The sequence below is a fragment of the Poromitra crassiceps genome (genome assembly GCF_964638095.1).
Source record: "Poromitra crassiceps genome assembly, chromosome: 1".
Lineage (NCBI taxonomy): Eukaryota > Metazoa > Chordata > Actinopteri > Beryciformes > Melamphaidae > Poromitra > Poromitra crassiceps.
Window position 1 is genome coordinate 38149226 of NC_139623.1, and position 16009 is coordinate 38165234.

The following is a 16009-nucleotide window of genomic DNA, read 5'->3' on the forward strand; positions in this document are numbered from 1 at the left end:
TAATTGCACGATGTTGGGGCGTCCCGGTGGCTCACCTGGTAGAACGCGTACCAATAGTCCTCCACGCTGCCGACCGGGGTTTGAATCCGACCTGCGTTCATTTGCTGCATGTCCTCCTACCCTCTCTCCCTCCCGCGTTATCATGGAACCCACCGTGGCTCCGGCAAAACCACACCCTACACAGCAGTCAAGCGCTGGGATTGACCAGGCGCCCATGTTCACGTGAGCCAATGGGACGAGGCGCCAGCTGCACTTCCTTGACAAGTTGACACTGACGGCCGTATGAAAAGTTCTGCAGCGCCTGCCAACATGGTTTCAAATGAAAAAGAAAAACAGTAAATTAACAATGTTTTAACTAATTTTTGCTCCATCAAAACTTCTTAGCAAAACTAACACATTTAGATTGTTCTTAGTAGTGCAACTTTTTTCACATCTTCTTAATCTGATATTTGAGGCAATATGATCTTTCTCCTCAGAAATTCTAACTCCATGCCCCATGAGAAAAATGTGTCGTTTGCCTGCATCAACCCCAAGAGTAATAGGCCTATCTCTGGGTTTCCCGTTTTGAAGGTCTGCTTTGAATAGTAGTCTATATAATAAATACCGTTGTACTCTACAGTACGTAGTACTATTATTAGGGGTTCAAGCCCCGAAGGGGCTGAAGCCCTCTTGTTTTTGTGCTGGTTTATTATTGTTCTCCTTGTTAGGAGTTCAAGCCCCGAAGGGGCTGAAGCCCTCTTGTTTTTGTGCTGGTTTATTATTGTTCTCCTTGTTAGGAGTTCAAGCCCCGAAGGGGCTGAAGCCCTATTTTTTTTGTGCTGGTATTGGGTGCTAGTTTCTGCTCAAGAAATATTTTTCAAATCGGCCTGAAGGTGGCGCTATAATTAAAGGTTTTACGTTAAAGGCCATAACTTCCACGCCGTTTGTCCGATTTTCAAGCATTTTTTCCCAGATGTTCAGGTGAACCTTCTCTACAAATTTGCCTCAACGACCCTCAAGGTCTGTCTGAACATTTTTGAGATATTTTGAAAAGTTTGGAAAACACATTTTTGACATCTCCTCCTAGACCGTTTGACCGATTTCCACCAAAATCGATAGGAAGCATCTATGGAGCAAGCTCTACAATCCCTAATTTTTGGACTTTTGAAATCTACTTTCATTTCGGAGGTATTAATCGTAAAATTTGTGAGAGGGCGTGGCCTCTCAGCTAAATTGTCATAACTTCATGACCGATTAACAAATGTTCACGAAACTTGCTGGAGATGTTCGGAGATCATCACAGACCATGGCTGTCAAATTTTGTGCAATTCGACCCAAAGGGGGCGCCATAAACGCCAGAAATGGGCGTGGCCTAACAAAAAAAGCCGTAACTCCGCACCTGTTTGTCCAATGATCGCGAAACTTCGCAGATATATCAAGGAGGATGTCCTAGTAAAAATCAGAAGTTTTGTCATCATTGGTGAAAGTGGGCGGGGTCTATGGTGTAACCATGTAATAGTCCATTCACATGATCGGTTGCAAACTTCTCAGCCTCATCTGGAATGGCATTTCTGACATGCTATTTTGCGATTTGAGCAAAAGGGGCTGCCAAGGAGGCACCGCAGATCCCAAAAGTGGGCGTGGCCTAACACAAAAAAGGCCATAACTTCACACCTGTTTGTCCAAAGATCGTGGAACTTGGCAGATATATCAAGGAAGCTGTACTTCTCAAAATAGGATGTTTGGTCATCATTGGTGAAAATGGGCGGGGCCTATCTAGTAATAACTATGTAATAGCTAGTAAATCAAAATGAGTTGATACATCACATAGACATGAGATTTGCCCCAATGACAGATATTAGTAACTATTACTAGCTCCAGAAATATTTCTCGAACCGGCCTCATGGGGGCGCTATAATTACAATCCCAACTTTGAAAGGCCATATCTCCCATGCCGTTTCTCCAATTTCCAAGCAACTTTTATCCACACATTCACCTGAACAACAACAAATTGGCCTCCAGGACTATTAGGGGTTCAAGGTTTGAACCCCTGCTGTTGCCGCTTGCGGCTATATTTTTAATATTGATATTATGTTTATATTCACCTGATCATTTTAGAGCAAGTCAAAATATGTCTGCTCTATTGTTGAAGCTTTGGCTAAAGCCCCTGAATTTTACACTGATGTTTTAAAATAAAGATGTGTTTAAAAAGCTATTGTGTGTTACGTTTTCATTAGCGTTAATATATTACCCTAAGGAACGTACGTGACCATAATTTATTTCAATGTCCGCTATCAAGAGTAATTCAGTTGGTTAATGAAATCGCTGGGTTGGGCCTGAGCGCAATGTTTGTGGTGTGGGAGATTCGAGCTGTCAAGAGGCAAGAGCTGTCAAAGGGGAACAAAAGACCCACTCCTGGCCAATCCCAGTGCTTGACTGCTGCGTAGGCGGGCACAGGGCGTGGTTTTGCCACAGCCATGGTGGGTTCTATAATAACGCCTCCCTCCCTGCTTTCCTGACAGAATCTACCACATACTATCCTATCAAATAAAGGCAAAATGGCAAACAAACAAAAACAAACAAAAGAATGCAATGTCCAATTTGGTAGGCTAAATGAAAAAAAAAAAAAAAAAAATTGGAGGAGCGTCTGTCTGTGGGTCTGTCTCTCTGTCCTTCGCGTATCTCGAGAACCGTTGGTGCAGGGAGCTGAATTCCATGTAATTTGGCATAGCGCCACCTACTGACAACACAAAAAGCGGTTTATCTCCATAGCCATTCATCTGATCGACTTCAAACTTGGTAAGTGTGCTGCTGGGAACCTGACATAGAGCAGTGCCGAATTTTGTGTAATTCGGCACAGCGCCACCTACTGGCAATACAAAAGGTGGTTTATCTTGAGAACCGTTCATCCGATTGACTTCAAACTTAGGGAGTGTGCTCCTGGGAACTCGAAGTAGTGCGGCGCTGAATTTATTGCAATTTGACATAGTGCCACCTGCTGGCAACACAAAAAGCAGTTTATCTCGAGAAACATTTGTCCGATTGTGACTTCAAACTTGGGGAGTGCGCTGCTCGGACCCCGATGGAGTGCGGTGCCGCATTTCATGCAATTTGGACTTATTCCAGGACTGTCTGTATGTCTGTCTTTCGCGTGTCTCGAGAACCGTTTGTCGGATCGACTTCAAACTTGGCTTAGCCTTAGGGGGACCTGACAGAGTGCAGTGTGTGTGCGGGGGGGGAAGCGCCCACGGGGTGGTGCATGGGGGAACGGGCACTGCACTAGTAATAATAATAACAATAAAAAAATAAATTGTAAACTTACTTCTCTTGCGTGGAGTTGAATTCTTTCTTTTTATCCACATTTCCCAGGCTTTGGGTAAATGTATAGATTTACCAGGAAATGTACAGATTTACCGTTTTTCTACATTTACCTTAAAAAACACACACACACACACACTGTATACTGTGTGTGTGTGTGTGTGTGTGTGTGTGTGCGTGCGTGCGTGCGTGCGCGCGTGTGTGTGTGTGTGTGTGTACTGTAGCATACTGTGTGTATAGCATTTGCATTAGTATTTTTGTATATACTACAAAATTCTAAATTATTTGTTTCAGTGAATATTTGACAGATGTTTGATACAAATTCATTTAGATTAGTTATGTACATATTCTCTGCCTTATGTATGAAACTTTCTTTATTAGTTTTACAGTCATATACAAGCATGTATAAACATTATCTGCAGTTAATTTATTCTGTATTGTGTATATGAGAACAATGTTAGTCGTGATCAGAAAAATATGAGTCTTAATGGATGCAAACTCTAGTTTAAAACAATGACAAAAAAAATCTTCCCCCAAATGATAAAGACTTGTCCAATGTATTAATACACGTCTCCAAAACAGTTCCTCCAGAAGCCATTATTTGCTATCTAGGACTCAAGACAAGGCCTTTTAAAACTGCATTGTGTCACTTTTGTACATTGGTGGCCTCTGCTGGAGAGTAGTCTCTAGCCGCTTTCACACAGCCTCTGAAAGCGGTAAATGTTGTGGAATATGTTAATCCGTGCCTCCAGTGTGAAAGTAGCGAAAGCGGGGTGGTGAATAATTGTGTTACGCCTTTCGTTCCGCCAGTGGAAGTAGTCATAGCGCCGGATCGGCCTCCACCTGAAAGGCTAGGAGCCACGACACGGAACAGAGATGCGAATGGCAGCCAGGACAGCCTACTATCAGAAGATAACCAAAGCATATATCTGCAGTCTGTCTTACCTGTTGTGCATTAAATAGACTCCTTGGTTATAATAATAATAAATCTCTCTCGCAATAGGTGCGCACAGATAAATCCATCCGCAGCCTGCTTTATGCACAGCTGCAAAATTATCGTCAACTCCCCAGGATATATTCATGCATCTGCAGTACGTCCTCTCGTAATAATGCAGGTGGAATATGAAGATTTTTCAGTAGCCTACCTTGTCTCGGAGAACACTGATGTGTCACTGATTACCAGTTTCTGCATTGTTGCATCTTTCTCTTTGCTGTCTTAACGACCAGCTGTTGAGAGCTGCTGCCTAGGCTACATGGGATGTTTTCGTTGTTTTCGTTCCTCATACAGTAGCCTACACTACAACCTGCACATGAAAATATTTATATATAATATTATACTAATATAATTATATTATAATAGAATATATAAATATATTTTCACCTGACTTGGTGACTAGCATCATTTTAAATTGTCGGACTTAGATTTTCTTTTCTTTTTTTTAGATCAATTTTGGGGCATTTCGCCTTTATTTTATTATTTTATATATAGGACAGTATATCCTAATAAACTAAACTAAAACTAAACAGTAGGCAGAGAGGAAAGATGGGGAGAGAGAGGGGATGTCCTCCTTTTTCTCCCTTCTCTCACTCACTTTCTTGTATGTTTCTGTGGATAGCCAGGATTCGCCCTACCACTTCCTTACATGTCTCCTTCCATATGGTTTTCAGACCTTTCCACATCCCTTCTACTGATCTGATCCTGGTGCTTCTGTTACCTGGTCCTGTAGTGCTTGAAACTGGTTGTGTAATATTGGTATAGTTCCAAAGTGCCTATATCTTGGAATTGCTCTGTGTTGAATTTGACCCTCTCTTCTCTGTACTTCATGCATTTCAATTTCAGCTGGATCTTTGCTGTGACAAGGTGGTGGTCAGATCCACCGTCGGCCCCCCGACTCACTCTGACATCAAGCAGTGAGCGCCTGCATTTCCGGGTAATGCAGATGTGGTCGATCTGGTTTTCAGTTGTGTGGTTGGCAGAAAGCCATGTTGCTTTATGGACGTCCTTGTGTGGAAAAATGGAACTCCAATGACCAAACTGTTGTCTGCACATACTGTTGCAAATCTTTCTCCATTTTCATTCATGGTTCCAAGCCCTTGCTTTCCCATTATCAGCTGATAGCCATTATGTTTACCCCGTTCAAGACAACTCGGACCGCCGGAAAAAATGGGTTCCGACCTGTAAAAAGTGAATTGAACGGTCGTCCAGGCCGGAATTACAGCTCGGAAATTCGGGTATCATTCAGAGCTCCGGTTTCTCCGAGTTGACAGTCACAGCCACATCAAAATGGCTACTTGCATCGTTAATGATAATCACAGAATTATTATAAAGACGTTTGTTGACGTTTTAACACACAAGTTGAGTTCTTAATTATGTAATGTTAACGTTTCATATGTGTTTGTATCATCTGTGTTTCGCTCTGTGTGAAATTCAGCATTCAGCATGTTCGGTTAGCATTGTTCGCTAGTAGGTAGCTACCATGCTAACGCGGGTTGCTATAGCAACAGTTTGGGTTTTCCCCCCGAGCGGGAGGTGTCCCGTCCGTCCGTCTGTCCGGGCCGGAGGTTCCGTGTTGAAACCTCCGGCGGGCCGAGTTGTCATGAATGCAATATGTTTCCTCCTATCTTCGCATTCATGTCCCCCATTAAAATCATGATGTCCTTTCCTTTCTTTGTCGGCAGAATGTGATGTAAAAGGTTGTAAATGTGATCTTTAATTTCATCATCTACATCGGGGACACCTCGCCATTCCGAAGTGTCGGCATTCCGATCATTGACTTCTATGCTTTCGGAGAGGCGGCCCTTTTTTATCTCCAAAAAATGTTTCGCCGAGAGGTTAGGTTAGGCTTAGGCGTGGGGGTGGGAGAGGTTAGGTTTAGGGTTAGGGTCTGGGGGAGGGTTCTTTCGCAATGGCGAGGTTAGGGTTAGAATTTTGTCGGAATGCCGGTATTTCGGAGTGCCGACATTTCGGAATGCCGAGGTGTCCCCATCTACATCGTTGGTAGGAGCGTATTTTCTTATGTGTAGTATGACATTTTACTGTAATGATCCTTGAGTTGATGGGTTCCCAGCTGATGAGCCCACTGTGCTTCTTTGGATAGCATGAACCCTACACCCTCTGTATGTGGTGCAGAGTCTTCTGGGTGCCCTGAATATAATATGGACTCCCCACTGGCCAGTTTAACCTGCCCTGACTGGAGCCATCTGGTTTCGCACAGACCCAGGAGAGATATTCTGAACCTGCTCATCTCCTCCGCTATAACTGCTGTCTTTCCTCCCGCGTACATGGTCCTGACGTTCCATGTTGCGATGCTAGTGGAATGTCTAGGGGTCAGAAGATTCGGACGCACCGTCTCCTTACGGTTTTCCGTGTGCGTCGTCATTCTCTCTTTGGTTTGTGAAACTGAAGAGTCTTCCTTTCAAAGACTTTGGGATTTTTTGGTTCTCTTCGACGTTTCTGTAGCAGGACTGGTTTTATGGGTTGGGGTTGCTAGCCCCAAGCCCAACATGCCACCATTTCTGGTTTGAGGGGTGTTTTGGAGTTGACTTGTTCGTCCCCTCTCCTAGTGTATTGTCTTCCAGGTAATGGATTACAGACTCATACCACGTGAGACTGGACAGACTTAGGGTCGTGTTCGTGTACAAGCTATCTCGGCACATCAAGCCCAGCCAACTCCTGCTACTGCGTAGTGAAAGCTGCACCTGCTACAAGCAGTGTAACTAGTGCAAGCATTCCCTACCAGCAGCGCGAGACAGCTAACACTGATGACAAGTCAATAAACCTGACTTTACACTGATATGGTCAGAAAGAACAACACTCATCTTCACACACACACACACACACACACACACACACACACACACACACACACACACACACACACACACACACACACACACACACACACACACACACACAGACACACACACAGACACACACACACACACACAGACACACACACACACACACACACACACACACACACACACACACACACACACACACACACACACACAGAGACACACACACACTGTAAACACTAGCCCTCAGTAGGGTTAATGACAAATGTAGGAGTGTAATTCAAGGTCACAAAGTTACACAATGATTGATCAAGACTTAAAGGGTCATGTGACATGTACTGTAAAAGAGATTGATCATTAAGCCGAAAATGTTTTAGAATGCAAGTCCTACGCTTCTCCTAGACCAGGTAAATTAACTCACTGCTGATTAAAAAACAAACTATTATATTCTGTTTTTAATTGCAATGCCTAAAAAAATGGAATTCAAAGAATACCAACACGTCTAAGAGTGTGCTAATGATTTGTCAAGGAGTCATAACGTCCTTGAGAAAATGATCTCAGGGCTTGGTAGTAAATCAGGGTGTGTATAAAGGAACAACAACCATAAAAGGAACCAAACAAAGCCAAGCCTTCACAAAGCTCTTCCCACTTGTGCTGACTGAATAGGTGGGGAACTAAGGGCCAGCCCACATGTAGACAAGAGTGTATAGTTCTTCACTTTGTCTCTCATCTGTGTTCTGCCCTAAATATCACTGTGCCAAAGTTCAACGCTCACAACCTGGGACAATAGAAGAAACAGACACTGAACTAGGTGTTCTCTGGCAGGTTCACCTTACAGACTACAACTCCTCGGACAAGTGAAGGCAAACACTTGCGTCTATTCAACAAGGTCACAACTTGGGATGTGAGTATAATAACGCACTTAAATTTAAAAATTATTCAAGAAAACGTTGATCATTTCACCTTAACACAGCCGTTCTCATGTTCCTGCAATGCTTTACTATCAAGTTAACGTTCAACTTTGCCAAAGTGTGTATGTATATACTCGAAAAGTAAGAGCAATCTGTTGTGATCTTGTTTTGACTTATAAAACATTTCATGAAATTGTTTATCATTCAGTCTGTCCTGTTTTTCAGTGATTTTAGACCATTTGCTATTTCTGTGTTACATATACTTTGACTTTTTACAATTTCTTCATTTACTGATTGTTTTGTTGAAAAAGATGCAATTGATAAAAAAAAAAGGCAGTTCTTATCATGTTGGATGAAAGTTTTTTGATAATTTAACAACAACAAAAAGATTTGTTGGAAATGTTTAAATTCCAAGTGGGGTCTAAGATCTAACCTAGGCCTATATCACAAGGGATCATAATTTAGGTATATTTAGGTGTATGTATAAATAGATGCACTAGTGGAAGGTTTGATGAGAAATGATTACAGCATTTTGTCTTGTTTGGGTCTTTTTTCAGTTTTTCTGTCGGCGATGCCAAACAACACTTGAGACATCACGATCCGTTTCTAAATGACCAAGAGCAACATGAGCACCAGGAAGGCCGAGGTCCAGCGCAGGATCGTGTCCAAGGACGGCCACAACAATGTGCGCATCGACAACGTGGAGGGCATGGTCAAGCTGTACCTGCATGACATCTGGACCACGGTGGTGGACATGAAATGGCGCTACAAACTCACCCTGTTCGCCTCCACCTTCGTCATGACCTGGTTCATCTTCGGCGTCATCTTCTACTTTATCGGCATGGGCAACGGGGACTTTGAGGACGGCCTTCAGTCCAACCACACGCCCTGTGTGCAGAACGTGGAGACGTTGACCGGGGCCTTCCTCTTCTCTCTGGAGTCGCAGACCACCATCGGCTACGGCTTCCGCTACATCACCGACGAGTGTCCCCTGGCTATCTTCACTCTGGTGGCTCAGCTGGTCATCACGGGCCTGGCTGAGATCTTCGTAACCGGAGCCTTCCTGGCCAAGCTGGCTAGACCCAAGAAGCGAGCGGAGACCATCAAGTTCAGCCAGTCGGCGGTGATCTGCCGGCGCCAAGGCAAACTATGTCTGATGGTGCGAGTGGCAAACATGAGGAAGAGCCTGCTTATCCAGTGCCAGCTGACAGGCAAGCTCCTTCACTCGAATGTTACTGAGGAAGGCGAGAAAACACAAGTCCACCAGAGCTGCGTGAACTTCTACATGGACTCCAGTGGAGACTGCCCTTTCCTCATCCTCCCGCTCACGTTCTACCACGTGCTGGAGCTGGACGACAACAGCCCGCTTGCAGGGCTGACGGCTGAAAATCTCCAAACTCGTGATTTTGAGCTACTGGTGACGCTTAACGCCACCATGGAGTCCACTGCGGCCACATGCCAGAGCCGAACCTCCTACGTTCCTCAGGAGATTCTCTGGGGTTACGAGTTCAAGCCTGTGTTGTTCAGCACCGCTAGTGGCCGATACGTGGCCGATTTCAACTTTTTTGACAAGGTGCAGGTGAGCAATGATGCCGCCTTGCTGAGTAACAACACAGAGAAGCTCAAACTGGAAGAAGAGTATAAGAGAGAGTAGAGGATGTTTGTTATTGTGGTAATAACACAGATGTATTAGGATTGTTACTGTTGAGATATGGAGATATGAGTTTAGGTTTAGACTATTTTTGTTTGCTGATATATCGGGCCAGTACGGCCACCGGCCTATGATATATTATGTATATATATATATATATATATATATATATATATATATATATATATATATATATATATATCATGTCCAACTTCCAGGATTTTTTTTTTACCTTTTAACCATAACTTTTTCTCCCAATTGTACTTAGCCAATTGCCCCTGTCTAAGCAGTCCCAGTCGTTGCTCCACCCCCTCTGCTGATCTGGAGAGTTGTAGACTAGTGCATGCTTCCTCCGATTCATGTGCCGTCACCAGCCGCTTTTTTTCACGTGACAGCGAGGTTTCACCAGCAGGTCGTAGCGCATGGAAGGATCACACTATTTCCCCCAGTTCCCCTCCTCCAGACAGATAATAATGCTATCAATCAAATTCATCTTTAACTTTGTTTATTGTGTTTTGTCTTTTTTTGGCAAATTAATTACACTCAAAATACGAGTGTAGGGAGGTTGAGAGTCTGTAACCAAAACTGTACAAAAGCATACAAAAAGAGGAATTACACTTAATGGATAATGAAATAGCTACTGTAGTTCCTGCATCACGTGGTATGTGTGTGTGTGCGGGGGGTGTTTGGGGCAGTATTATCATGTACTATTAACACATTGATTATAGTTTTTTATATATATAATATGGCGATTATCACAACACCTTTACTTGGTCCCTTCTCTGCTAGTATGAATATTTTGAACGGATGAATATAATTTTCTCTCCCTACTAGAATTTGACCTGAGTATAATAGAGTATTCTCTGCCCAGCATCTCCAGTATGCAGCAGAGCAGCTGGGCTCAGGTGCTCAGGCTGGGGTCTTATTGGATTTGTGTGGCAGTTGCTGTTGCTTGATGAAAACAAATGAGAATGTACATAACATGATTCCTGGAAAGTAGATGTAAGATATGCCTGTTATGTATTAATCAAGCGGGACAGGCAAATTATCTCAATACATTTGACATAGGAGTGTGAAACATACTGTAGTTTTAAACCTAATAAAACATTGATCAATATTGTCTTTCAGAATTCTACTTATTACGAAAAGATTGTGTGTGTGTGTGTGTGTGTGTGTGTGTGTGTGTGTGTGAAAGGAAAACCTATTTGAAAGATACAACTTTAGCCGTCAGCTCTAATAGTGCTGTCTGTCTATTGCTTTCAGCTATTGTTGTGGCAACAGTGAGAAGCCAGTGCGTCTAGTTGACTGTTGTATCTGGTCAAAAGCAAAACAAAGCACAGGCCATATTTTACCTTCACAGACAGACACAAGAGGCAGCCAATTTGATCAGCAATACTTGACACTATATATATAGAGAGATTTCAGAATATGTATAGTCTGCCTAGTGCCTAACAGGTCTGAAACTTCTTGCCAGCAAGTTTTATATTACTATACAAAGAATATACAGATTTTTCATTTTTTTCTTCTACATACTCTGAGTATGTAGCCTAGTCTAATATAAATACATTGTCTGTTTATTTGTCTTTCTAGGATAAGTCATAGTGCATAATGCATGTTATACATACGGTAGTTATTTTAAAATCATGGACATAGAGAAACGTTGACTTTAATACTCAAGTCAAACAACCCCAGTGTCTGTGCCTCAGACAAAAAAAGGGGGGGGGGACACTTTCACTGTAATGTACTTTATTACACAGATTTGTTTAACATTTTCAGAGGTCTGTAACATTCTGCCCTAATCATATAGTTCAGCGGTTGTCAAAGCTTGAGACTTTGATTTGATTTATTATGGATATACAAGAGATTTCAATCCAAGGAATAAAAACATGCTAAAGTGCGAACATTTCCAGCACGGTCCCTGGTCTTATAAAAACGAGACATACGAAAAGATAGCCTACAACATTAAGGGAGCAATACAAATCAAACAATGGTAAGAATTAGATAGAAAATAGGCAGATAAAAGTCAATAAGAAAGCATTACAAATCAATCAATAGTAAGAAAAATAGCAATAAAAGCCCATTAAAAAGCAATACAAGATAATAAAATGGGAGAAGTAGCCTATATAAAACAGGGAGACATTACAGAGGCACCTTATCCAACAGCCATACTCTAGTTAATTTTTTTAAACTATACAGGATGCAAGCAGATTATTTGACTATGGGCCTCCCCTCAGACAAATCTTGGAAAAAAGTGCCTCCCCCTAGTTTACTTGCTTAGTTTCGCTAAATTCTGGGATGCCTATGGGATCATGATTATGTCATTTGATCCCATCGATAGCCAACAATTGAGCCAAGATAGCCTGATATTGCTGTTTGACACACTTCAGACTATAGCAAATACATAAAAGGCACTCATTTCTTTTTGCCTCTGGGAAAGTGGGAAAAACATTCAAATTCTCCAAAACCACTTGTAGGCCTACAGTATCTCTGAAATATCTATTTAACCAAATCACATACATTTGGCTATTCTATGTTTTGATAACGTAATAACTAATGTAGGCTAATATTTTTTCACTTCCATTCACTGAGCCTCGCCTGCAACTGTTTGGAGCCCCCCTGGGGAGGTTTTTAAAAACCTCTGATATTGACTACACACAGTGATTCCCAAACTGTAGGCCGCGGCCCACTAGTGGGCCGTGGAGGTACTGCAGGTGGGCGGCGAGTTGTCTGCAAACACTCCCGATTTTCGCGTGCAATCAAATGGCTGTACCTAAGTCATTAGCTACAGTGGATATCCTGTTATCAGAAGAAACTAGAAGACGTCCCAAGGCAGCCATTGCTACCAACTACCAAGCATAATATGCTAGCTTGTCGGCAAGGGGGCTAAATAACACTCATAGGTTAAATTTGGGCGAGGGAAAACAATTTCAAAGTTCCTTGACCTCTCAGCTGAATTTTATCTGAATGAAAATTGGTTCAATGGGTACCCACGAGTCTTCCCTTTAGGTAACATTTTTCACAGCCTAGCTTAGGCCTATAGCTTGTAGATGAATTTATTCTGTTGTTGGTAATCACATTTTGTTTTAACAAATGTGTTATGCATGCCAATACTTGATGAGGGGGGAGAAAATGCATGCCAATACGAGTAAGGGGGGAGAAAATGTTGGCAATCTGCTTTTGGGTATTTTGCCGAGATGTTTTTGTATGTGGATGGATGGATTATTAATTTCCCTTATGACCAAGTTCACATGCTCTGTTAATTAAATAAAAAATATATAATATTAAAAACATATCAGGAAATACATCATCTTAGTCTTGTCAGAGTTGTGATTAAAGGGTTGGGTGGGCCGCGGAAGATTTTCAGATTTCAAAGTGGGCTGCACATTCTTAAATGCCTCTTCCGGTTTAGGCATACGAACCAACTGATTTAATCTGCCATTCTTTTTACACAGTGGGATTTATGACATCACTGATGATGTCACAGTGGGATTTATGACATCATGGATGACATCACAGTGGGACAGAGACACAGAGCCCGAGCTCCCATTTATGTTGGGATACTAGTGCAATTACCCGTGGGGCTATAATAGCCTTATAGCCTCTGATGACATCACAGTTGACACTTGTGCGCAAACATAGACACTGCTGGAATTGCGCAGACATACTGACACATCACACATGTGCATACTGACAGACACACTGCCATCAATCACAGACACTTGCCAGACATACTGACAGACACATGGACACTGACACTGCTGGAAGACACTTGCCAGACATACTGACAGACACGGACACTGCTGGAATTATGGTTCCATGTCGCTGTTCCGACCTCCCTCTATTTCGACCTACCCTCTACCACCCAATATTCCACAGACATCGCACTTCAAGTCAGGCCACATCTCTCCTCGCACTCGAGAATCCTTTCCCAGACAGGCTGCTGTCGCTGTCCATCGACAGGGGGTGCTGAAAACTCACCGAAATGACAGTTGCTTAGCTGACGGCCACGAGGTAATGGCGTGTCTTGTGTCTTGATAATGTTCCCAAATCTCCACTAGATTGAGCATGGAAATGGAAACAGGTATAGGTTGTGTCACACACACACACTCCTTACATAACATCAGTCAGCCCACAAGATGACTGTATGCAGAGACCACAGACACAGACACAGACACACACATATGTTAATAATGTGAATATTTTCAATTAATATTGCAGTTGGATAAACTGAGGAAAATGCATTTCAACAACGGGTCATGTTATTCAAAATTTTGACACCAAGATTTTTATTTTTACTGCAAATGTATTCCAAATACATTTGGAATATATTCCAAATATCGGTTATCGGTCATTTTGATTACGATAATCGATATCGGCCTTGAAAAAACCATATCGGTCGAGCCCTAGTCACAATTTATATGATTATGTCATATACCTTATGCTAATGAAGTCATAGACTGATGTCATCCATGTGATATCACTGATGACATGACTGCTCCCTAATGATGTAGTCACCTGTGGCCTACGTCAGGTGACTGCTGATGTCATAGACATTGTGACATCATTGTGATGTCATCATGAGGCAAAGTTCTGCAATTGTGCACTGCGCATGCCAAAGAACAGAGATGATGTCATAGGCACTGATGACACCTTATGCTAATGCAATCATAGACTAATGATGTCATCAATATGTGACATCACTGCTCCCTAATGATGTAGTCACCTGTCACAATGGAAATAAGCCTTTGGCTTTATTGTGTACTAATCCTCGGCAGTCGAACTGAACCTGTTCGTCACGTGCATAATGAGTCCGTTTCAGACTGAAAACATAGTTTGTCTAAGATGACAGGTTGAGAGGTGGGTCATAGTATCATGTCGATGATTTTATTTGACAATTCTGGGGACTGGATTGGGCTTTGGCCAATCCTGGCGTGTTCCGCCTCCAAATCGAGTGGGATTCAGCGTGTTGTCGTGGTACGCGAGTGGGATCCGCGGAGTATCAGGCAGCCAGCTGCTTCGTGCGGAGGGAGCGGACAATCCGATTAATGGGTGCTGCCCGCCCGCCCGCCTGGAATCTCCGAGGGCAGACCCCTGACAACCACGCTCTCAAACGCTCTCAAGCGCGCGCCTTTTACGCTATTTCTGTAAATACGATATCCCTGGAATGCGCGTTTTAACGAGCCAGTTACATTTCTTTGCATTCTTAGAGATTGATGTAACCCGGTCTCAAAGTGGATAAAGTCAAATTCTTTTCTTTTTCATAAGTTGCATGTTGTTTTGTTTACATTATACACTGTTGATCTCTCTGATCCCTCTACTGCACTCTGTGAGTCTGTGCCACCTCACTGCACTGACAGCCAATCAGAGCACACTCTCCCTCATAGATAATCTGCCAGGTGCTCCTTAGGTGAATGGGGCCTGGTGAGAGGAGAGGTGCTGCAGCAGGTTGGTAGAGGAAAGCTTTTGTTACATCCAAACTTCCAAACAATGATTGTTCAACATGAGGTTGATGTGAGTCCAGCTCGGCAGAATTCTACCGAGCTGGTGGTCGAGGAGACAAATGATAAGAGTGCATTTGACTGAATTGGTGAGTGTGATTCATACAAACAATTCAGCCAAGCTGCAGGCATGATGTGATCATGGCAATTTGTTCTAACAATGTTGATGAATTGATTAATTGAATGGTGAACTGTACTTTTGTATTTGTGGTTTAATTAATTATTACTTTATGATGAGCCAATTGGGAGTTAAATAGTCTGGCTTGTTTGTTTGACTACACAGGCCAGGTTTCTAAGCTGGAATGAATTTGATGGCGAGCTAACCCAATGAGAACGAGCCTAGTCTGGAACCCGGAACTCTCAGCAAAACCATCATTGGTAGGACGTAAGGCTGCAACACCACTCTCACCCCATTCATTCTCTCTCACACACACCCATTCCCCCTTGGACCTTGACTTCACCCCAATGACATTGGCTGAGTTTCCCAACAAAGAAGCTTCTTAAGATGCTTCTTAACACGTTCACTGCCATTGACGAGATATCTCGGCTTACAGAATCCAACGGTTCACTGCCAATGACGAGATATCTCGGCTTAAATTTTTTTTTTTTTTTTTTTGACGGTGGCCATCGATCAAACCCTTTTACGTCTCCTATACCAATATTGGAGGTATTGAATGTGTATAATCTATTTTACCGACCAACTAAGTGGCGACAGTGCTCTCCAGACAGAGAGAAAGCCGAGCAAAAACAGCCGCGGGAGGAAGCCATTCTCAAGGAAATGGCTTGGCGAAAACGCTTTCGATTTCACACACACACACACACACTCGAGTACCTTTGAGCATAAATAAGACCAG

At 42.8% G+C, this 16009-nt stretch overlaps 1 protein-coding gene across 1 annotated transcript; it reads left to right on the forward strand.

Moving 5' to 3' along the window:
- Positions 1–7884: 7884 nt before the first annotated feature.
- kcnj15 (potassium inwardly rectifying channel subfamily J member 15) lies at positions 7885–9777 on the forward strand. Its single transcript, XM_083640358.1, has 2 exons — positions 7885–7999; positions 8564–9777. The coding sequence occupies exon 2, from the start codon at positions 8617–8619 to the stop codon at positions 9658–9660; it is 1044 nt and encodes a 347-aa protein (XP_083496484.1). The 5' UTR covers positions 7885–7999; positions 8564–8616; the 3' UTR covers positions 9661–9777.
- The last annotated feature ends 6232 nt before the right edge of the window (positions 9778–16009 follow it).

What these genes read in the sequence shown, in the direction of transcription:
- kcnj15 (XM_083640358.1), top strand. Translation starts at nt 8,617, where the DNA reads ATGACCAAGAGCAACATGAGCACCAGGAAGGCCGAGGTCCAGCGCAGG.